Source organism: Epinephelus moara, chromosome 5, assembly GCF_006386435.1.
Source record: "Epinephelus moara isolate mb chromosome 5, YSFRI_EMoa_1.0, whole genome shotgun sequence".
NCBI classification, from domain to species: Eukaryota; Metazoa; Chordata; class Actinopteri; order Perciformes; family Serranidae; genus Epinephelus; species Epinephelus moara.
The window spans coordinates 33,988,185-34,013,354 of NC_065510.1; the positions used below are offsets into that span (position 1 = coordinate 33,988,185).

Sequence of the window (25,170 nt, forward strand, 5' to 3'; positions counted from 1 at the left end):
GGAGCCGCAATCAAGGATGTTGGAAGAGAGAAAGAGGGAAGTAGTGACACACTGGTGGACAGTAGCTTACAGTGTCGTTGCATTTCGGACATATACACTCTGCTAATGAATAAAAACCCAGTTAGTTCTTCTTGGAGGTGAGTGAAATGAGACTTTTCAGACATTACATTTGTTTTTGGGACGTTAAAGCCGTGAAAAGTTAACGTTAACTTACAGTGTTTGAGTCAACGACCTCTATCGACTTTTTGAAATGAGAACCGGTATTAAACATGTCAAAATAACCGTGTAAAAATACTCTGATAAAAGAAGTTTGAATATTAAATGTGAACCAAAGCTTTTTAAAAGGACAACTAACACTGCTGATGACATTTACTGTGTTAGCTTGCAACGGTCGTTTTCTCTCACCAGCCGCTGAAAGCATGCCTCGACAAGCCCTTTGTTGCTCTAACGTTACCCGCCGGGACAAATATATACGAATACCTCCATCCATCTCAAATGTCCCTCTTTTATTCCTGTTAAGTTAATTATAGTCGCCATGTGCCGACAAAATTCATTTGTTGTTACACCCCTCCCATTTGTTTTTCAAAGAGTGTAGGAGGGAGTGTTCACACACGGTCTTTAACGGGGAATGACCGGAACAGAAACTGACATTTAATCTGAATTATGACGGATTTAAACCACATTTTGTACAAGTTTCCTAATAGAGAGAAGCAAAATGTTTCTATTCTGATGTAGGTAAGCTAATCTTTAAAACATATTTTTAGATATACATAGTGGTGACTAAATGTAGACCGTCCATTCAGTCATTAAATTGCAGCTTAAAAGTTATTGCAGAATGTTGGAGTAATGGTTGTGTGGCTATGTGTCCTCACAGATACCCCTCCACCTCCTGCAGAGAGTTACATAATTCTGTGCCAGTTTTTGTCCACCAGTAGCCCTCACAAGGGTCTGCTGAGGACAGACCTTATTAGATATTTGTCTTTTGTCTGATTGTGCAGGACTCCTTTGTAAAAAAAAAAGGGCAAAACCTGTTTTAGCATTACCATTAGATTAATGTAAATGTCAGCTCATTGCTGCACAGTGTAAAGTGTGAAAATGTAGGTCAGTGTTACTCAGTGTGAGAGTTTCAGATGTGTTGGGAGATGGGTTGTATTTGGCTACAGTGGTGTACAGTAACGTCAGGCGCCAACTCAGAGTTCTTTTTCCATGTAAATTTACATTCTCCTTCCGTTTTCAACCACCGCTGACGTGTAGATACTTGCACTGTCAACATATGATTAATACTGAAATTATGTACTTATTAAGTACTCCAGGCCTTCATGGAGGTGGGTAGTGTAGAGAAAATTATAATGTCAGTGATATTCAAGGTATTACTGAGTGTTAGTCATATGATAATTAATGAAAACATCATAAAAACAAAATTGTGTCTAACCTTATCATTTTCTTTTAATATTTTGAGTTAGAGCATTAACAGTCTTTTATTCTCATGGCATGGGTGTGTTATGAGACAGTGGGTCCCTGGGCACAGATATAAAAAAGGCCTCACCACCTCTCCTACATAAGAGCAAGACACACAGACTTTGTTGTGGTTTTCCATCAGTTTTGATGTTGTTTTACATCTCTTTGTAGTCATGCATCTTCTTGTGTTGTTGTGTCCCTTTGTGGTTGGCTAATGTTGTGTCATTATAGCCCTGTTTCCACTGAGTACAGTACGGTTCTGTTCAGTTCGGTTCCACTCCGTACCGTCCCCATGTTTGGTCCCCCCTCGGTTGGGGTACCTAGCACACAGATCTGGTACTAAAAGGTGGAGCTGTGACACTGCAGTCTGTTGGTCAATAGCGCATGTTCACTCTGCTTAGGGATGAGTTGTGGCTGGTTTTGATGCTCATGTAACCACTGTTCATACTGTGAAGTATGAGTAGAGTAGAGTAGTAAATTACTTCATTCGCCGGGCGGACTGCTGGCGACTTTTAATGTTACTCAATGCATGGGTTGATGACCTGAATCAATCAACACACCTTAAGTTTCACTCTAACAACTTTGACTGTTACTTTAGTTTTTATGACATACACTTTTAGTAATGAGTGGACCTTTAAGCGTTTATTAATTTCAGCCGCGTTATGTGAAGGGCAGATATTCAAATCCTCACTCAGAGGAAAAAAAAAAAAAAAAAAAAGCATAGTGGAGCATTGTTCATGTGGGCTCCGGTAACACTAAACCCCTGAGCTTGCCTGGGAAGGACTAAATGCACAAACCCGCTATTGTTGAATATCCCATTGAGAGAGACTCTCACTGCAGCCTGTTCTGTTTTGTTCTGAAAATGTTGGCGTGCATCCCTGTTTTGTGGACGATAAATGAGGTGCAGGCTTCCATCTGTGTCACCAATAATGAGGAAATACAGAATGTGCTGGACGGAGCAGTGAGTGACAACAACCCGCCCACATTTAAGGGAACTGTTTGAGGTGGAAACACTAGGGTCTAGGTACCATGTCTGAAGGGCTACTTTCGGTTCAAGAGGTATCATACCGAAAGTGTAACAGGACTTTTGTGTCTCTCTGTGGTTGTTTTTCCCAGTTTCCATAGTTATTTTGTGTCTCTTTGCAGTTCCTTCACATTTCTTTGTGGTTTTTACGTGTCTTTGAGGTCATTTTGATCTCTTCCTGGTCGGCACGTGCTAATTTGAGTGATATTTTTCAGGTGAACACGGGGGTAGGGGCCCGGACATGTTGGGCCCCTGGACCTGTGGCAGTTAGGCCTGTTCAGTGATTCATCCATGACTCATGGAGTAGAGGACTTGAAGGTGCTAGTCATAGATTTCCATTGAAAAGAGCCCTGTCTCGTAAGATAACTAGCCTACGTTTTTAGGCAGTTGCTCTCCGCTTTAACACAATAATTAACAATTATGTTGAACTCAATTGTTTACAGTGACTGCTTTATAGTTTATTAGTTTTATCTTGTACAATATTTCAGATGCTCTGTCAGAACCTTTGCTGTTACACTTACACTATACAGTGTTATTATTACACAAAATTGTCGCATTGCCTATTATTGTTTTTCTCGGAAAATGCTTTATTATGTCATTGCACATGCAGCGCCCAGTTAAAATTATCCCCCATTATGATCTACTTTATGTGCACGCATTTGCGCACAAGTGGAAGCAGTGAATAATGATTTACCAATCGCATGGTGTTTTTCCATTTCCGTCTGCATCATACTAAGTTTTTGGCAATGCAGAAAAAGAGGAAATACATTGTTTTAGCACAGAAGGCATCTTGTGTGTTGTACAAAAAGCAACAAAGTAACAGCTGCATCTGCATGGTTGAGCTGACAAGTCGTTTGCCACACCTGCACACCTGTCACTGTGTCAACGGACTGTGTCAAGCTGTGACCCACTACAAATTTGAATATTTACATTCCGTCACTACAAGGAAGCACGAGTTCAGGCCAAAAGGTCACATGCTTCGTCAGCATGTAAGCCTCTGTCTTGACATAAAAAAAGCCATGTAAAATAGAAGGATACGTATTTGGATGTCCTGTTTTTTTATGTACATGTTTCCAGAAATTAGATTTTGCCTGTAGCTGAACTTGGTTTTAAACCTGAGGTAGTAGATTTTTCAAGTGGTTTTCAAAAGGGGCGTGCTGATTTTCAGGGTCCGTAATTTATTTACAGTCAGCTCCCTGTAAACACAAGTGTTTCACTTGAATATTGATTGTTGCTTCTTTTGACAGAAGTTAGAGTGCAATAGTAACCGAGAATGCCTCTGCTCAGTGGTTTCAGTTTCTTCATTTTTACCTCCCCATCAACCACAGTCCACTTTATCTGATAAGAATGTGGTTTTGAAGTTTGGAAACCCCTTTGCTTATCCACTTGCATGCAGGTTCTTCCAGTCTGTCGCAGAGTCACAATCAAGTCCTGTCATCACTTCCCTCTCGGGGCTTTCCTTCCATGATCTTATCTGTTTTCAGCTGCTATGCGATAACATGCCCAGAAAACCCTGTGCCTTTTTCCTAGTTGCTGGCTAGTCTGTTGAAATATTTTTCTTGCACTCCCAGGCCTACCTTCGTTCCACAGTGCATGACACATTATGTTAAAAAAGACTGGGACACTCCGGAAATGCCTTGAAGCCCAAAGTCTCATAAACCTTAAAAGGATTTCTGTGGATACTCTGGCTTTGCCATAAAGCTCTGAATGGGGCAGAGAGTAGGTCGTATCGACCATTTACATTTATTGTGGCACAGAAACTGCTCATTTTCCTCTACGTTTCTTCCACAAGGAGACAGAATGTCTTTACACACATTCAGTCTGGCACCACAGCTAATTTGTGACAGTGGGTGAGAGTTCTCATTTTAACAGCCAGGCTGGGCCAGTCAACAAGACTTTCTCTGACGAAACCCTCAGAAGTTCGCTGTTTTGGGTGACACATTGCAACATACACACACGTATGCATGCACTTGTTGCACCAGTGACAGAGAGGAAAACCCAATAGGGTAGCTGTACCTTGTTTTATGTGTCCATACGCTGTATGAATACTAGTTATTTAGGTCACATCTTGAGGAACTCTGGGCCTGGGAACAAGGCTGTGAGGAATTGCATAGTAGCTCGCTGTTATGCGGGTCTGGGCATGCACACTCTTGGAAAATGGTGCAATGTTTTTCTGGAATGGTTAGGTGGAGGCCAAGGTCCTTTTCAAACAAGATGCCTCAATAGTGAACTTGAATTGCTGTCTTCTAATAGCTTTGAAATGGAACTATTGATTTGTTTGAGGCACCAAAGTGCTATTATCAGCCAAAGATGGATAATGGGATATGTAAAGAATCAGGGTTTTGTTTAGAGAGTCATCAAGAGATATTGTGGTTGGAAGTGAAGACTGAGGGGGCTGTTTTAATTGTTGCTCTGACTGTTTGAAGCGCACACGCACAAACACACAGATACCGCTCAAACTCACACACTCTCCTACGCTTTCAGTAGCGTTCAACTGATGAATCTGCTGCTGACATAATGACTGTCTGCTCTGTCATGATCAGTTTGAACCCCACACAAAGCAACAGTGCAGGCAGACCAAACCAAACATGCTGTCCACCTAACATATGTATGGACTTTATGGATGTCATTTCATTGCTGCCATCACAGGTTTGGATTGTCTTTAAAGAGGTCTCGCTACATCAGGGCGCTGCGCTTCGTTTTCAAGGCATTCTGCCAGCTGACTGCTGGCCCGTGTCCATGTAAAGCTCCTTCACAGTCAGTTCTTTCTGGTCTTCCATTTACAGCATAGGATTTGTTCAACAGCTCAGTTTGTTAAGACAGATAGGAGATCTCAGTTTGTCAAACATGGAAACAGGAAAGAAAACTAGTGACTCTTTGCACGTATGTACATATATTTGAAAACAGGAAAAGTTTGTGACTTTTTCAAAATTGGTCCAGAGTCTTTGTTATGTTTTTCTATTGAAATGTGACCTTAACCAACGTGCATGTGTTGCCTAAACCTAAGATAGGAGTCTTGATGTGCACCCAGAGCTCTGCTGTGTCGGTCCTGCCTCCTTGGCGAACCTACGCAGTGCATGAATGTGGTGTTTTGTTACCTGAAAAAAATGTTGTCTCTGAACGTAAGCCAAGCAGCCATTATGCTGCCACAACAACGTATATAAGAAGGCAGTTTAGTAACATAGAGCCAGAATGTTTAGGGGACAGGGTGGGGTTTTACATAGTTACATAGTTCATTGCCAATCGAAACAGGGATTCGAGAAAGTTGCCAAAATCATCTTAAATCATCCACTTGAGACAGTGAATATCCACAGCAAATTTCATAGCAGCCTGGCTAGTGTTTGGTCCAGACATCATGTCTTGACAAGTGGCTTCTCCATAGTATGAAAAACACATTGTAATGTTATCGATATGTATTTAGAAATGGGAAATATTGTCAATAGATTGTGCAGTATCTTTAGCACCTGATAAATGTAAGATCATGCCAATAGTTATAGAACTGAGAAGTATTGTTTTTTACTGGTGTCCAATCAAATATATCAACATCATGGCCATTTTTAATAAAAATTTCACCACCAGTTCTTCATGTTCCCCTTTTTAGATTCCTTGTTTGAAGAAAATTGCAATTGTTTGAGAATGATTTGCTTCAGGGAAACCGACTGACAGTGTTATTACACAACATCTCCTTATGTTACTATTCGAGCTCACACTGTTAGCGTGGTCAAGTCCCACATACAAATTAGCACTTGCCGTAGTTGTCCACACACTGAGTGAGTGTGTGAGACATAGAGTCTGTGTGAGGATGTGAACATTGTCTGAACACCAGCACTTGTACTCACTTCAATCCTCAGTGCTGTCCTCCATCTTTATCATGAAACGGTTACACTTCCAACTAATCTTCATTCCTCACTACTCGTTGCACTGATGCTTCATTAATCACACTTGCGCTGTAAGCCTCTGAGTAATTGCATGTGTGAAGTTATCTTTAATGGATTTTTGATTGCTGTGTCTGCGCGTGAATGTTCTCTGATGGTGTTTTGAGAGATATTTATTGGCAAACCTGCAAACACTCATTGCATTTATAAAGCTTTATGAGAATTTTTGCAGTTTAAATTTTATGGTACATGTGTTTGAATAGTTTGAATAAAGTCACAGTAAGCAAACAGTTATTCATGCTTTTTTTTATATGTCCTTGTCAGGATCTACAAGGCAAACTTGGAGGATGTAATGAAGAAGAAGTGATGTGGCACTTTTCTGAAGGTCAGTTCCTCATTTAGCCTCAAACTGTTTCAGAATAAGTCCCCAAAACAGCACAGACCACAACAGCTACTTCCGCTGTGGACATGCTCAGCATAATGATGGACTTATTCATAATGCTAATCTCAAAATGACTCATTCTGTGTTGAATTGTATCATTGTAGAGGGCTCAGTTATGTTGAGGTAAATGTTCATGATTACTGTAATTAAAGAACGTGTGAATAAGTCAAGTCTTACATTTCTGTACATAAGGGAAGGGTGTTGTGCAATGTTGTCTGGAGCCCAGGTCACACATTCACACCAGTGTCAGAGGTGCTATAATGTGACTTGTTAAATAGGTACCTCCTGACTCAGAGTTATCATCGCTTCTATAATGTTTGAACATGAAAACTGATTTTGCAAGTGGTAACACATGTCAGGAATCTTGCTTACTTTCACCCATGAAGTAGATTGAATGCTTTCTGGGCTACTACAAGTTGCTCTGAAGAGTCATGTAAATGCTTAAAATGGAAAAGTAGAAAAAAAAGCTGAGCTTGGCACACACAACACTTGAGTTCAGTGAGACTCACTCTTTTCTTTACACAGTAAGCAGCATCAACAAGCCTTGTATTGCTGTGGAGGCGCATAGTGTAGTTTCTCAACAATACTCTTGGCTCAGATGTGAGAAGAATTCCAAAAATATGCAGTGAGTAAAACAGTGTGGCTGCTCTCGCAGTAGGCATAGCTGATGGTTTTTTATATGAGAAACAGAAAATATATGGGACTAGCTCTACCTACTAATTATATGTAATCATGGTGTTTGGTTTGCTACAGTCAGCATGTGTTTCTACTCTAGGGCTGCACAATTAATCGAAAAATTCTCAAAATCCCAGTATGGCCAAGTATAATATCCAAACAGCAGGAGCTGCAATTTTTTTGATGAAGGTAAAATGTGCCCCAGCATACCATTATAAATGAAGCATTGTGGTGCTACAGTGGTGCCCCAGCCTACAAATCATGTTGCAGACATGAGAGAACAAGCTTGTTTTGGACAGAACCCAGCAAAAATCACATCATCATCATTTTTATTTGTTCATTTATTTCAGTTCAAATAAAATGCAAAAATGACCATTGCCACTTAAATCATGATCGCAGTATCCAACAAAATAATTACAATATGACATTTTCTGCATATCAAGCAGCGCTATTCTACAATATTCTAACCTTGTTTATTGTCAATCAATATAACAGCATTTAAGCTTATGTTAATAGCCTGGAAAAGCCCACCAGTACCTTTGGTATGTTTGTCAAGGGCTGCCTACACTAAACATAATTCACAACAGTGCGCTTGGTCCAAATCGAGTCAGTCAACTGCTGTGTAGAGTGAGTGTGGCAGAAGATGAAACATGATATCTTCCCTACACCCATACATGCCGGTTCTGTGTGGAGTTTACAAAATGAGGACATTTTGTTCTGACTGCATTTCCAAAAGGATAAATCTCTACAAAACTATACAGCTCTGAGTGAATGAGCTCAGTCTAGCCTGTCTCCAGGTTCACAGGGTATAACTCTGCTTTGAGCATCATGGGAACACGCTCAAACAAACAGACTGATACATTCACAGGGCAGGCCTCTCCCAGGGGGAAGAGACTGAACCATGGTGACATGGTGACACACTCTCTGAGGGACACGTGATTCCACCAAACACAAGAGGAGGAGGTGGTTAACACACAGTGACAGCACAGTTCTGCTGATTAATGGTCAAGCGATGGACTTTTTAGATGAACCAGTGAATTGTTACATGCTCAAGAGGCACAGATACTTCTTGGAAATGGTACTTTCCATGTCATGTGATGACATTAGCTATGGATGATGTCATTGTGGACATGCCTCTTCCTTGCTGTCTGACACATGACTCTTTGGGATCTGAGACCGCACCGCAGTGAATGAGTTCACAGGTTCACTTGACACAACTGAGGGTGGGGAGTCATTGGATTGTCTCTCCCAATGTTTCCTCTATTTTTTCCCTTTTTATATCCTGTCATTGTCTTCTCAGTAAGCTTAAGCTGAACTTCAGCTGACATTGACCTTTCATTTCATATCATTTCATCCATGGTTATAGAAACACAGGTGAAGAATGATATACTGTATATGATTTGACCTGAACCCATTCATTACATTTAAAAATAAACCATCAGATTAATTAGATGTGTTTAGTACAAGTGAGAGAGCACGGATGGTTTATGATTAGAAAGAAATGATCCATATTTATTTAGCAAACATGTCCCTATGGAGCTGCTGCCTGCTGGTACTATCATTGCCAGACACAGCTGGGAGAAATCATGGTTATGGATTCAGTAAAAATAACTGAACTCATTCCTCAGATATTTTTCCTGTCGGTGGTATCAACAGTCTGTCAGAGCAGGGTTGCTGCATAACACCTGTAGAAACGTGTCTTCGTCAGTTTTCTGCCTGTGTTTTCGTCTCATCTGTAAACACTGCTGTGGTCATTGACCAAATCAGATTATTAAATTAGCTAAAAAAAAAAAGAGATGGCACCACATAACAGTAGATACTATTTATACACACTCATCATCAGGGAGTTACATGCTGTTGATTGAATTCATCTCCATGCTCTATATTTGGGGTCTCAAACTCAATTTCCCAGAGGCTACTGGCCACATTGTTTTTCTCCTTGGGGGACCGCTTGAACCGTCTGAGAAAAACAAACTCCACTGTTTTCGGTTGTGTTTTTCAACAGTACATTTAAGCAATATTAGCCTTGAGTGGCATGTGTAGATTAATGCCACTCGAGATAGTATTCCTGCAGATTGGCAGCATTATCCTCGCAAGATAAGACACGGTGCAGGCACATTAAACTTGATTAAAAAAATAAATGATTGGTCACACAATGAGGTGCTGCTTGCATAAAGTTAAATGTGCAAATTTCCAACATGGGGGGGTCGTAAAAAGGTCTAGCAGGAAGGATCTTGGCCCTGGGTCTGTTTATTAGTTTGAAGCACATGCGCTATATCATGCCACCTGTTAATGTTATTTTCTTTGGGAAAAAAAACAACTCTTAGGTTGCCATTATAATATTGTTTTGAAAATATGTATAACTCCAAGAGAGCCGAGTATCGAGATGCATGTTTTTAACAAAAAAATATAAAGGCAAAGCAAGTTTATTTATATAGCACACTTCAGCAACAGGGCAATTCAAAGTGCTTTACATAAGTGCTTTCTGACTGGTCCAGCCACGGGGTCAAGATTTCTCCTTAGTCGTGAGTTCAAGGTCCACACAGTTTAATATACTCAGCATCATATTTGTGTTTGGCCATGTCGTTGAGCTAGTTTGCTGTCTCTGTCAAGTAGCTGTCTGTTAGTAACTCACTCTACAGCAGGAAACGGCACTTCAGAAGTGCCAGAAATTGACTGTACTTCAAAATGTTTTTTTTTTTTTAAACTTGACTTGTTCGAGCGTCACTTGCAGTCCATTCAGAATGGACCAGCGACCCACTTTTGGACCGAGACCCACCAGTTGGGAATCAAGTGCTTTACACAAAACACCAGAAGTATCAAGGCAATACACTAAAGAAATACATTATATGAGGTAATTGAGATACAATTAAAAACAGTCACTGTAAAGCTAATTGAGTAGAAAAAGAACTTTAAAAGAATGATTAAGGTATAAAAAGCAAGATTAAAAGTTAGAGTGCAGTGTAAGAAATTAATAATTACTTGATTTAACAAATGGCAGTGGCAGCAGATATGCAGTTTTCTGGGAGTTTGCTCCAGGTATATGGTGCATAAAAACAAAACTCTCTCTCCGTGTTTAATTTTGACTCTAGGGACACAACCAGACCTGTCCCAGAGGACCTGAGAGGTCTAGATGCTTCATAATGTAGCATAAGATCAAAAATGTAATTTGGCCCTATACCATTTGGCACTCCATAAACCAAAATATTCCCTGTCCCTGGTTAGTGCCTCATATTCTGAAGGTTTCTATCTCTGTTTCTATCTCTGTTGTCTTTCCTCTGGAGAATACAATTTGTCTATCCATTCCCATTAGTTATGTGGATCCTAACAACTGCCTCATTGATAAGCTATGGTCAGCAGCAGTCTCTCCGCCACTTGAGCACTCTGTCCATTAGCCAAATTCTTAGCTATTTCATTATCTATGTGGGTGGGTTCCAGCCCCTACTACTCTTCTAAACCACAGGCTAGATTGCCAGTACCCTCCTCTCTGTCTCAAGAGGACTGAATCAGGATTTCTGTCCAAACCTGAAATATTTATAACACGTAATTGAAAACACTGTTGTCAGAATTGAAATATAAACCCCTATTAGCATAAAGGCATTATAGAAATGCTGTTTTTTGGGGGGTGGGGGCGGAGTAAGTGACATGAACAATATGTAAAGCCCTGTCTAACTGTGTCTCTTGGCTCTGTAGTGGAAACTAGGCTATTGACTGAGCTGGTGTCGGATTTCCCTGCTGCTGCCATTCCTGCCGCAGACACCCAGGGTCTCGCATTGATTTTATAAACCACAACTCCAGGACAACTTCAAAGCTTTCAAGACCATAATGACATAATGGATGTGTTGGCCAAGGCCTGTGACATTATAGGTTTATGTCTGCAATGCCTTTGATTTCTCTGGAACTATTCAGTGTAATGCTACGAGACATTCTGAGCTCCAGGAATAGACTGGCTGGCTGTTTCGCTGTTGACTCTGATTGGTAAAGACTGGAAGACAGAGATAAGTAAGTTTAACAATATTATTTAGCCCCTGTGCAAACAGAGAGGCTGGTTATGAATCTAATTACACCAACTCAACTGACAAGACTGCAGATATGATGTTTGAGTTATTTGTGTTGTCTGTGTTGTGCAGAATTCACACGCACATGATGTAGTTCAGTTAATGTGAGTTTCTGTTTGTAAACACTGACTGTAAGACACAGGGATCTTGAGGCATGCTGCCGGTACTGTGGTAGTTATTCATAAATAGATAGGTGTAAAACGTGTTTCAGACATAGACCGATGATCTTATTCAGAGCAATCTGGAATTAATCTGGATGTAGAAGATGCTTCAACTACTAATCACCACTATTATATGTAATCAATAAGACTTATTGCAAGGCTGTTTTCAGTTCAAGTAGAAGAAAAGGATAGTGATTACCAACCACCTGGAGGATTAATGGTGATTTGAGAGCACTATTGATCGCTGTCATCTGATGTCATCGGGTGTCATTCCCAACAGCTGGTGTATCAGTTGCTTCTTCATTAGTGGTCCAAGTATGTACACTAGGTGCTGCAGAATCAATTTCTGATGTGTTTAGTTGGCTAACCAGTTCTCTTGAATTAATTTTGAATTTTTTAACATAATTTTTGTATTCTTCAGTCTGTGGTCAGGCTCGACAGTGCTGTATGACTGATGCTGTGTATCATGAAATGATCAGTCAATAGAGAGATTTTGCTGTATGGTTTATGCCAAGAAAGCTATCTCTGTTTAATATTGCTCTGGGGGCAATTTTGAAAATCAGTAAGCAGGACTCTTTGGCATTATACTTATTTATTTATTTTTATTATTTAACCTTTATTTTAACAGGGTAGGTCTACTTAAACAATTTTTGCATCAATGTGATGAAATGCATTTGTCAAATATTTAATTCACTGGATCTGACAAAGGAATACTTGTGCATCTGGTTATTTTATCACTGAATAGTTTCATGAATGAAATTCCAAAAAAATGAACTATATCTTGATAAACTTAGCACTATTATAATATACAATTGCAAATGCCACACACGGTATCTGTATCACCCACTCCAGGTCCCTAGGTTAGAAACTTCAATATTTTCACAGGCAAATAAATCATTACATGAGACTTTCAAATTAAATACATTTATTAAATGTAATGAATTAAATCTAAATGTAAATTACATGTAAATACACTTAAACAAACTAAACTGTTTATTTGATCATGTTTGCACTGTTGTTACCACTTACACTTTCTTATCAGAAGATTGTTGGTAATGACAGAAATGTAATATTATTTAATTATTTGTGTACCTTGGTTTGTTTGTTTATTTTTTAGGCACATATTCAGGCTAGTCCACACATAAATGGCAATTTTTTTTTTTCCCTCCTTCGTTCTAAAAAAAATCCTGACACAGGGACTGTTACAAAAACATTAACATTCAAATGAAAAGGAAAAAACACAACTGAAGTGTTGTCAAGAGCATGCTAACGCTTACGCAATGCAAAGAAGAAGGAGATGTTGGCCAATCAGAAGCCTGAAGAAAACCTTTAAACAGAAGGCTACCTGGAGCAGTGACCTTTGAAGCGCTTCTGGATGCCTCTGTTCCTAAATATAGTCGAAGCATAGCTGTACATTTATGTGTAAATATGTACAAAGTTCGGTTAGCAAGGTCAAAGCCAGCACTATTTTGGTCATGTCGGCTATTGCACAAAATGTTGCCTCATTGTGATGCCTCACAAAAGAGATAACAGCACACACTCTGACATTACAAGCCTAAAAATCAGTTTTCCCTGTCTTAATGTCAACACTGAAACTAAGCTTCTGAATACGTTTGATGAAAGAACAAAATGCTTAGACAAAGCTTCGTTTTCACCTGTGTATGTGTGGACTAGGCAATGGAACATTCTGACAGACACATCCTCCTACTTTCCTCTCATTTCTTCCCTTATAATTACATTAACTTGGATCAATGATCTAAGCACTGTGTAGCTAGACGCGGTCACTATCTTTGATATAACACCATTTCTCATCTGCTGGAATTGAATGCAGAGCCTTTTAAGGTTCACTTAACAAATTGCCTGTAAAGGTAATGAAAAAGCGAGGGAAGTTGGCAACGATGTTGGAGCAGATTGAACTGGAGGAGAGCCAGTTGCTGTTACGAAGACTGTTTGTTTGGATTAACTGTAATAGTTTCCTTTGAGTTATTGTAGGGTGGGTCCTCTGCGCGCACACACACACACACACACACACACACACACACACACACACACACACACACACACAAGAAAGAATTGATACACAAACATTTTCCTTTTGTTTCGTTTCTTTTTTTAGGTCCTATGTCTTGTGAGATGTGAATTGAGCTTGGTTAAAGATTTTCACCCTGCTCAAGAGATCCAGTTCACATGAAAGCATAGCAATACTTCTACTATATCAACATGCATTCACTAGTAAAAATAGGCTACATGTTTTAGCAGTACTAGTGACTTCATACTTTATTGCCAAAGTATTAAATGTCATCTGCTATTGTCATCATAACTATAGACATTAGTCATAGTTTTTGTTTGTCTTGTCTTCAAAAAAGTATTTTTTATGAATATATTTTTTCATATTTATTGTCAACAAAACAGTAATCCTGTTTAAATCCAAGGTAAAAAGAGAGATTACATCTAATCTTATTACAGAAAAGTAAGCTTGTACCTTATCAATAAAAAAGTAGCCAGAATTTGAAAGTGCATGTAAAATGTATTTACTATAAGTAAATTAAGTAACAATTGTATACCATTCTTATGTGAAATTAATGTTTCAGTCATGTTTTTGAATGACATCATCTTGTTTTTCTCATCTCCAGCACTCTGACAGGATGGCATCACAGGGGCAGGAGGAGCCTCCTCCAAACGGAGGTCAACCAGATAGCCGACTTAAGAGCAAGAAGCCACCCAGCCTTGTAATAGCCATCCCACCGCCTGAGGAGATGATGTCCCACGACCCTGCAAAACAGGTAGTCTGACTGTTTTAACTTGACCCTGTGTTTCAGAGCTTGGCCTCTTGGGACAGATTGTCAATAAAAAATGTGTTATCACAATGACTAACCACTTCCTCTCTTAGTGCTGCTGCTAAGCACTTTCCCATGCGTGTTGAGTCAATAAAACTTTTTTTTTTTTAAAGCACCCGTAAGCTGCAATCTCTGTTATACAACATGCAGACCATGAATGCAATAAAGACTGCTGTTCTTTAACAAGAAGTTCCAAAACTGTCAGCCAGGTGATTGATTAGTAAGTCACCTTAATAGTTTTAAGTTTTTAAAATCAAAAGGCTTGAAATCAGTCGGGGTATTTAACTCAAGAAATGCTCAGTATTTTGATTTAGAGTACAATCAGAAGTGGGGCTGGGTATTGTTTGAAAAATTATTATACCAGTACCAGCACCCTTCATTTGATACCTTTGTTTTATTTATTTATTTGTTTATGTGAATGGAAGCATTCAGTTGTGTAAAATGCCACAGACATGTAGTATAGCTATACTTTTGAATGTGTTGGTGGCATCTCAACACACTGAACTGCCAACTCCTTAAAACACGCCACACTAGACTTCACCACACCATAGACCGTATGGGTTGGAGCTGCTGAGCTGCGGTAGTGGACCAAACACATGAGGCATTAAGTGGAGGAACGCTTATGGTGTTTGGCTGCAAGCAAAACCATATAACTAAGTATTTTATTTCTAGATCTGACTAGAGAAGTTCCAGTACTACTTGTTAGTGGATTATTTCGGTTGATTCCTTAATGGTATCGAGTACCAATACCCAGCCCTAATCAGAAGGTTGAATTTGGACAAAAACATGCTCAGCAGTGATCAACGGAACTTGAGTTTATTTCATTGGAAGCTAAGCCTAAAAAAAGCTTTTAATATTCCCTCACACCCTTACAGGAGTTAGTGCAAGTCATTTAGCGCCCGGGGGTTGATGGACTCTTTGGAAGGAGATGCCCTGCCTTCTAATCATTTGACTCAGAGTTTGCAGTCTTCATCTTCATCTTCTAACCACTTCATCCTCTTGAGGGTCGCAGGGGGGCTGGAGCCTATCCCAGCTGACATCGGGCGAGAGGCAGGGTACACCCTGGACAGGTCGCCAGACTATCGCAGGGCTGACACATAGAGACAGACAACCACTCACGCTCACATTCACACCTATGGACAATTTAGAGTTATCAATTAACCTAGTCCCCAATCTGCATGTCTTTGGACTGTGGGAGGAAGCCGGAGTGCCCGGAGAGAACCCACGCTGACACGGGGAGAACATGCAAACTCCGCACAGAAGGGCTCCCACACCCGGGATCGAACCGGGAACCCTCTTGCTGTGAGGCGACAGTGCTAACCACCACACCACCGTGCCGCCCGTTTGCACATACATAAGAAGAGAAAAAAAAAACACTTGCCGCAGTACTTTATTTTTAAAGGTTCAAAAGGGATAAAAAAGATTTTAATGGGGGTAGCATGCTCTCCCTCTGTTCCTCTGAATTTGCCATTTGCTCAGGCATGGAGGCATTTTGGACAGCTGCCTTTCAGTTATTGGGCACAAGGCCATACAATTTCCCCCTGTGAGCCCCATTGCCTGAACACAAACGATGGCATTTCAGCTACACAGAGTAGTGGGCAGTCAGAGTTTAATTGAGCATGCTACAGTTAAACTGTCCCCAACAAGCAACCAGTGTAATAAAGATGCAAATAAAGAGTGAACTCAGGCACGTACTGTAGCTTTGGTTGTTACAATAGCGAGAGGAAGAAGCAGAAAGATGCCCCCGACTCAGGCTTCTAACTGTGTTATTTCTGTTACTAGGAACATTTGAATAATGCTACATATGGAAAAGCTTTGCAACTTGTGTAAGGAAATTTGCACGGTCTAATACTGCATGCGCTGTTATTGTCAGTCGTTGCTTCTATTAAGTATGACTATCTACGAAAAGTCAGTCTACCACACCATTTACTTTTGATTTACTGATGCTAATATTGTTATCTAGACTATAGAGAGATATAAGTGCACAAATCCTGCATAAAGTGTTCAAGATAATAGACTTCATATGTGCAACCAGAATTTTTGATAGTGGCTCTCAGGTGGCAGAAACAGTTTATCCTCTATTTCAACAAGCTGAGCCACAAGCTCACTTACAGCTTGCCTCAAGCCCCATTAACTCTCAGAGTGACACCACCATTAGCCTCACCAACTGCAGAGTCACTGCAGGTTAGGATAATGGACTCTCACAGGAATCACTGCACCCCCCATAATTGAAGAACACTATAAACAGAATACACAAGTAGGTGTTTAAGAGAGCAGAGCCCTTTTAGCAATACCTTACCATACAAAATATTGACTGTCCGCATTAAGTGTGCACTTCATACAGATATCTCAATACTGGGATTTAGTCTTGTCACTAACCGTATTGTAGTCATTACAATAATTACCTAATTACTTTCTTAACAGTCTTATCTTTTAATAATAGTTTCATCAGTGATGTTCCCTGCAGTCCTGCAATAATTATTGTGTTTTATTCTGCTAATTGGCCAGTAAAGTACTGTAGACCTTTATAATTACCCATGCTGCTGATGGCACTACTGCTGCTTTAATTAGGTTATTGCAATAATCCTACGACTGTAATTGTAACACAAATTAAAATACTGTAGGCACTATTCATATTTATTGTACCGTGACAGAAATTACTGTAACAGTATTTCTCCTTTCCTCTGGACAGCCACTACGCCCGTCCCTGAAAAAAAGTGCAAGTGGTCAAGCGACCGGTTCTGTGTCCGAGAGCTTCAGTGGAGCCAGAGATGGAGCGGGAGATGGAGGCTTCTCATTCAGAGAAAGAAGGTCAAAGTTTGGAAGACAAACGTCGCTCTCACAAAGCATCCGCAGGTAAGATGACAAGTTTGTTGTTTCAGTCATGATTATTGTGTGTTTGTTGATGTTGCTCAACATTCAGGTTGCTTGATTGAAGCCATTTTTAATTCAAGACCCACAATACATAAATAGTTAGCGAGGTCATCAGCCCTTGGGGGAAAAAAAAAGAATCAGCAAGGCACCCCTCACCAAACATTATACAAGAAATGCAAGTGCTATGCCCTAAAGGTCATTCACCCTAAAGAGTTTCAACAAATGCATGTGCAAGTTCCCCAGTTTGTACTTGAGTGTTCGATTTGGATGTCAGTATTCGTTCAAAATACAGAATAATCAGATTTTTCTTTACCGCTTTGCAAAAACAAACCTAGCTGCAGATCATTTTCAACATTTTCAGTCAGACATCGCTCAGTCTAACGTTCGAGGCAGAATGGTGACCAAGCCTAACAGTGATGATCGCAAGTATTTTGACAAAATAAAGAATTGTGCAGTGCAAGTTATATGACATAATTGCATGTCATATAACTAAAATGATGATTGACTATTTGCACATCAAGCGCAACAGGAAAACAGTGATGACTGATTACAGGCTCTCGTATCACTTCATGTGCTAGCAGTGTAAGCACACTAGGGCTGTCAAAATTGCTCAAAAATGACATTCGAATATTCGTTCTAAAAGTAACTCATAGGTCCGAACCATTCGAATTTTTTTTCTTTTTTTCGCATTATGTCCACAAGAGGGCAAACTAATAAGAGGAAACATACTTGTATATGTATTAATACAAGGAAACATAACTACCTGTAGGTATTTTTATTTCAACATAAACGTCTTTGAAAACATTTACATACCTACACATTAAAACACATAAAACAATTATCTATAACATTACGTTATAAACGACCGCGGACCTCTCGCTCGCCCCCCCCTCTCTGACCCATGGCCACACCGCCCATGTTAATCGACTGTGTCATCCACACCGGCTGCGCCGCGCCGCGCAGCTCCGTTTCGGCGTCTGGTCTATTTTCTGCGCGAGCCGCGAGCGAATGTGTCAAGCCGGGGGTTGACGGAGACAACAGCTGGGAGCAGAACCTCTTGTCGACCAGCAGCACTTCCGCAGGCGGTGTGGCCCTGGCGTTTATGCAGTGCGTTCAGTGCAGCGGCCCAGGCCAATGCACACTCGCAAAGAGGACAGCTGCAGTGGTGTTTTTTTTTCTCCGCAATCAAATATCAATTTTCACATTCGAAGGTCCTTTTTTTTTTCAAATTCGAATTTAAATTCGAATTTAGAATATTCGTTGACAGCCCTAAAGCACACACTGTTGTGCTGCAGAGAACATTAACTTTTTTTTTCCTCTCTCCATCGTTGTTCTCTATAATATTCTAATACGAGTACTCAAATGTGGAAATTACTTAAAATGCCCATCCCTGCTATTTAATTGTATTCTGTAATACTGAGGCCACCCTCTTCTTTCTGTACCTGTAGGAACACAGCCCAGTGGTTTGGGGTTGGGGAAGACTGTGAGACCAAGCAGCAGGTATGGCACAGGAAGAGCCTGCGCCACTGCAGCCAGCGCTACGGCAAGCTGAAGCCCCAGTATAGAGAGCCTGAGACGGCTTCCAGCATCGACCAAGGCCCGGAGTCACCAGCAACAAGCAGGATGCCCAGGGTAGTCTACTCTCAAGAGAGACATATGATCACTGTGGCTTAACCTGCACACTCTAACCCAGCCATTAATTCACATCCTGATTAAGGTTTTATTCAACATAACTTTGTTCAGAAATGCCTTTAGTATCCTGATGCTATTGCATGAAAAGACCAGAATATATTACCATGGAAATAAGTTACACAGACAGCAGAAAGCAATAGGATGAAACTCAGAGGGCTCTGAGTCATGAGGTCTTTCCACTGAGAATTCCTGTTTCCATTTAATTTCACAACCAGTCAGTAAGTAATAACTGATACTAGTAATAATTTCCCCACCTGTGTGATTTAACATCACGACACTGAGAGGCTTCTCTGGAAGGACATGAGTAAAAATCAATGGTAAGAGAAGAAGATTGTGAGGAGAGAGAGAAAAATGTGCCTGGCTTTAATAAAGTAGAGCACAGTACGGTGACAGACGCGGACCATCTGTGCCCCAGATGAATTATGTCACTTCAGGCCGTGTCAGACAGCTCTTCTCACCATCCAGTGTTTTGTCTTTCTTTCTTTCTTTCTTTCTTTCTTTATCTTGTGCCTACCCTCACCTGCTATGGCCGTGTGTCGTCTAAAAAATAACCTTACCTTTAGTAACACTGATACCAAGTACTTGATATTTGATACATTTATTTTTCTACTACAGGCGTGTAGTGTAGCCATACTATTGAACATTTTGGAGGCATCTCAGCATGCTGAACTGCCAACTCTGCCAAATACACTGCGCTCGACTTCACCACAGCGCAGACTGTTTGGGTTGTAGCTGCTGCGGTAGTGGGCCAATCACAAATCGCTCAAATAGAGGCACGTTTGTGGTGATTAGCTGTGAGCAAATCCATACAATTGGTTTTTCTAGATCTAGATAGAAAAGAGATGGAGGGTGGGTAGTTTTGATACCACGCCTCATCACATGCTTTTCTGACTTCGCATCCCCTGCTGTCCGAGAGGCCAGTGATAAGAATTTAAATCGAGCAGCGTTGTTTTTTTTGGTTTTTTTCTCTTGTCTTTACAAACTTACACGAACACACACGAGAGAGCAGCTCCTTCTCAAAGTGTCACACTCAGATGTTTAGTAGGTTTTTGACAAATTTATGTTAATGTCATGTTTGTCAGGTTGATCCTAATTTCTGTTTTTGGTAGATTGTCGACCCCTTGGCACGGGGCCGAGCCTTCCGTGTCCCAGATGACGTGGACGGTCGCTCCCCCAGGACACCTCACACCGCTCAGGGGGGTCCCGTCACCCCAGGTGTCACCTCACTCAGCTCCTTCACCAGCCAGCGCTCTGGATACAGCCGCTTCCCGAGGCGTAAGAGGGAGTCTGTGGCCCGCATGAGCATCAGAGCTGCATCCAACCTGCTGAGGGTGGGTGGTGTACCAGAAACCCTCTGTGTGTGTTAGGATGTGTTCCAGATAGGGAGGGGGCAGTTGTACCTATAATGTTGTAATGACTGTAACCTTATTTCTAAGTAAAGCAGCACTGATCTGAGAAACATTATTCATGTGTAAAATAACTTATTATGCGTATGTTGATCAGGGTCAGGGCTTGGCAGGCTCCCAGACAGGTCGCAGTTTCCCCAAGAGGAGCTTCATCAGGCCCAGCTGGATGGATGAGGACACCGTGGACTCCGCAGACACGTCCGAGTCGGTCTTCTTCAGCAAGGTCAGCAGCCACTCTCTCTATCCTCCTGTCAGTGCCTTGGCAGCAGTTTCTCTCGTTGCTGCGACTTTCTTAAGCAGTTTTTTAATCTTACTTCCTTCCCCTTTCTGTGCATGTCAGCAGTCACACTTCTCCAACACTGTGTTCCACTGTCACTGCTAATCTCTCATCAGCCTCCTTTCTTCAGCAACCACCATCTTCTTCTTTCTTTATCCCTCCTTTCTATCTTCCTTCCATCTTCCATACATTCACATCTTATAAATATATATGTGTCAAACCCTCTGTCCCCCTCTTGATCCTCTATATATCAAAGCTATGAAAATACATGATGTTTGACAGATATAATTAAGAAGCTGCTCATCATCTCAGGTGTCCTGTATTTCTTCCCTCTGGTATCTGCGACAGGTTGATGCCCATGATGAGTTCTACTCTATGGCTGATGACGTATTTGAGTCACCTCCCATGTCTGCAGCGTTTGCTCCCAGTGAGCAGCCTGACCAGAAGTTCGAAGGCCTGTAAGTAAATACACAACCAAAAACATGTAAACGCCTTTAGGGGCCGTAGACATGCTGCGTTCTCTTTCATAGCATTCGTTTCGTGTCTCACATTGGGAACGCCCTCGGCGTGACCTCGTCAGAAGCTCCTTTTACATTACGCCAGCCAGGATTGGCTGGAATTAAGCACGTCAGTGTCAGGATGGGTGGAGACCCTCCCCCTATAAAGGGGCCTGACACTGCGCTGCACGTCATTCAAAAACCTCTTCTCGCTACGAGCAGAAGTTCCAACCTCTCTCGAGCTGACCGTTTCTCCGTGACCTAGCTTAACTGTCCGCAGACACGAGCGAAAACTCGGTCGCCGGGCGCTTTGTTCATGAGGCAGTTATCCGAGAGCTATCGCTATCTGTGGAAAGTAGCAATACTTCGACAGCTAGCATAACCGAGTGGCAACACTCAACCCTACGGTAGCAATACCACACAAGTAGCAATACTTAATCACACTAGCGCTAGCCTCACCCGGCTAACGCACAACGGAGTCGCAACACTCCCGCTGTATTTCATCCGGTGCCCGCTTCTCCTAACCACACCAGGCTAGCAGTTGCATACCATACAGCATAGCTTCACAGCTAACAAATCTCGCTAGCTTCACAGCTAATAAATCCCACTAGCTTCACAGCTGACAAACCCTGCTAGTGACTATGGCTAACGCTAATGCTTCCACTAAAGCAGAGGAGAAAACGCAGGTGCGAGCCTGCCCTTGCGGGAATAAGATTTCGAGCGGAGATACTCACCCAATGTGTGTGATGTGTCTCGGCCTGAAACATGCCCAAGCCGCCTTTGAGTCCACGGAAGAATGCACACACTGTGAACGCTTCTCCCTCAAAGTGCTCCGTCGCCGCCTGGCTCGTCAGACGAATCTGTCCGGCAGCGACCCGGTCTTGGCTTCCACATCCGAGGCTTCGGAGCTAATGGATATGGCTGTGGCAACGGCTCCAGAGCCCGAAGCTGGTCAGAGCTGGGGCAGCCAGCTCAGCCTCACCGGCCCGTTTTCCCAGGAATTAGACGGACCCGGCCTCGCGGCCGGCCCGCTCGATTTTCTGGTGGAGAGGGCGGAGGATGACTCGGATGGTGGGTCGGAACTCCTCATGACCGACGAGGATGACGACGATGATGCTTCACTGGGACTGTCGGGCCGGGTTGCAAAACTCCAACCCTCAACGACAGCTGTGGCGGCAGACGGCTCATCTTCCCCCGCTGTGGATTTGGACTTGCAGGACGTGTGCAAAAGCGCCGCTGCCAAGCTCAACATCCAGTGGCCCGAAGTCCAAGCTGAGGTGACGCGGTCCCGCTACGACGGGAAAAAGTTGCCAAAAGTGAAGAGAACAGGGAAACAACTCCTGCCTATCTTCCCAGAGTTGCTGGAAGAACTTGCTGTCTCCTGGCGCGACAAGCCATACAGAGAGAAGCATCCTGTGGCGGGCAGTTCCATGCTTGACTGCGAGGGGATGGAGAGCCACGGTCTCCGCAACATCCCTCCAGTGGAGCCCGTGGTGGCGGCTCACCTCCACCCGAAAGCATCCCTGTCATCACTGGGGCCCGCACTCCCATCCAGAGCGGATCGTTTCCAGTCCAGCCTGACAGACAAGGCGTACAAGGCGGCTGCACTGTCGGCGCGAGCCCTGAACGCCACCTCCCTTCTGATGGCGTATCAAGCCGAGCTGGAGGAGGAGATGACGGCTTCACCTGACCCCGTGTTGTGGGAGGAAATGTGTGTGATCACTGACCACTGCCTTCACCTCCACAAGGTGGCCATCCAGTCACAGGGCAGAGCCATGGGGTTGATGGTGCTACAGGAGAGAGCCCGCTGGCTTAATCTCACCACGCTGTCAGCCAAGGAGAAGGAAGATCTCCTCGACACCCCCATATCACCCAAGGGCCTCTTCGGCGCGGCGGTCACGTCCATGCAAAAGAGGTGCGAGGAGAGAAAGAGGGAAGACGAAGCCCTGAAGCTGTGTCTGCCGAGAAGGGCACCCACTGCCACCCTCCCGGCTCACCGTCAAACCTTTGCCCAGGCTGTGGCACAGACTCCTCCCACCTTCAAAATCCCCAAGCTGCCTAAATCCCAGGCAGCTCCTCAGGCTCCACCAAGAGCACAGGCTCCAAAGGGTCCGTGGCAGAAGAAGTCTTCATCCCAAGAGGGGACTCTGCCCGACCGGCCACCCCCTACCTTTACCCACGGGGTAAGGAGGAGGAAACGGCAGGCCTGATAGTTCCAGATGCGGCCAGCGAGACAGCCCTGTTCCCCCCGGCTGCGCTCGCCCCAGCAGCTCCGTTCACGAGCATCGCCACAGAGCCCAGTTCTGTTCAGCGCATGGACAACGGGATGTTCGACCCGGCCCAGCGCCCTGTGAAGAGAAGCAGAGACAGTGTGCAGCAGGTGGAAACCCCCAGCGGGTCCCAAACATGTCTCACAAGCACTTCTCATTGTTGCAAAACATTAAAATTGTCCCAACTGTCGCATCCAGGCCGAGTGCCGAGGGCGCAGTTAAAAACAATGAAAAACAAAATAAATCCATTGTTGAAAAACAGTTTGGTCACACATTTTACGGAGGGAGTGATCCCTCTCTCAATAAACAACCGTGCGGTGAACGGCGTGGCGGGCGCATGCGCAGTACCAACAGAGCGGCACTGCGCCCCAGTGCCACGAGAGGGAGCTCTTACCCCGTGTGTGACAGACGAGCCTGTCAGCCCGCTGACACTGAGAGCAGAGAGGTGGTCAAAATGCACAGACTCAGAGTGGGTTTTGAGAACATTAAACAGGCTGCAGTTTGCCGTAACACCTCCGCAATTCCGGGGAATAACCCAGTCTCAAGCCCTAGGCGAAGCCGCTCTCTTCCTAAGAGAGGAGATTTCCTCCCTGCTAGAGAAAAGAGCAATAAGAATAATTCCTCCCGAACACACTCGGAGCGGGTTTTATTCAAGATATTTCCTGGTTGCCAAGAAGGGGGGGNCCGCTCTCTTCCTAAGAGAGGAGATTTCCTCCCTGCTAGAGAAAAGAGCAATAAGAATAATTCCTCCCGAACACACTCGGAGCGGGTTTTATTCAAGATATTTCCTGGTCGCCAAGAAGGGGGGGCGCGGCATGCGTGCGATTTTAGATCTCAGAGATCTAAACAAGCACCTCAGGAAATACAAGTTCAGGATGTTAACGCACGCGTCCCTGCTGCATTTTCTGCGTCCGGGCGATTGGTTCACTTCAGTCGATCTCAAGGATGCATATTTTCACATCCCAATATACCCACCTCACAGGAAATATCTCAGATTTTCCTTTCAGGGGACATGCTACGAGTATCTAGTTCTCCCCTTTGGTCTCTCACTAAGCCCGAGAGTATTTGTGAAATGCACAGAGGCAGCTGTGGGACTGCTCAGGAGGCAGGGGATCCAAGTAGCCATGTACATCGACGACTGGCTTATTGCGGCATCTTCCCACCAGGAGGCAGCAGATCACACAAGGTTACTCACAGAACACCTGGTGGATCTGGGTTTCAAAATAAATCTGGAAAAGAGTGTTCTTCTGCCTTCTCAGAACATCTCCTTTATAGGCCTGTTTATAGACTCAGCTCAGGCCACAGTCAGGCTGACTGGAGAAAGAGTGCAGGCACTCAGAGACTGTTTAGCCCTTTTTCACAGGGGGAAGTTTGTGTCTGTCAGGCTTTGCCAAAGGTTGTTAGGGCTGATGGCATCATCCCTGGTGGCGGTTCCCATGGGACGCTTGCACATGAAAGGAGTGCAGCGCTGGGTGGCCTCACACAGGTTAGACCCACACCATCATGGCTCTCACAGGGTGAGAGTCTCGGTGAACTGTACAGCAGCACTGGCCCCTTGGAAGAGCGCAGGCTTCTTGACCCAGGGAGTACCTATGGGGGTTGTTCAGTGCAGAAAAGTGGTCAC

The 25,170-nt window shown here is 43.1% G+C and overlaps 1 protein-coding gene across 2 annotated transcripts in view; it reads left to right on the forward strand.

Annotated features, from left to right (window-relative positions):
- The window catches only part of LOC126389724 (inactive rhomboid protein 2-like), a 40,739-nt gene continuing 15,569 nt past the window's right edge, over positions 1 to 25,170 (forward strand). The window contains exons 1-8 of one of the 2 annotated variants that reach the window (XM_050043549.1): positions 1 to 137; positions 6,682 to 6,742; positions 14,327 to 14,476; positions 17,223 to 17,386; positions 18,853 to 19,036; positions 20,206 to 20,427; positions 20,600 to 20,725; positions 21,128 to 21,237. In XM_050043549.1, coding sequence (XP_049899506.1) covers positions 14,339 to 14,476; positions 17,223 to 17,386; positions 18,853 to 19,036; positions 20,206 to 20,427; positions 20,600 to 20,725; positions 21,128 to 21,237 — 944 coding nt within the window. In that variant the 5' untranslated portion in view covers positions 1 to 137; positions 6,682 to 6,742; positions 14,327 to 14,338. The remainder of the gene's footprint in view (positions 138 to 6,681; positions 6,743 to 14,326; positions 14,477 to 17,222; positions 17,387 to 18,852; positions 19,037 to 20,205; positions 20,428 to 20,599; positions 20,726 to 21,127; positions 21,238 to 25,170) is intronic. The other variant, XM_050043550.1, reaches the window with a different exon arrangement.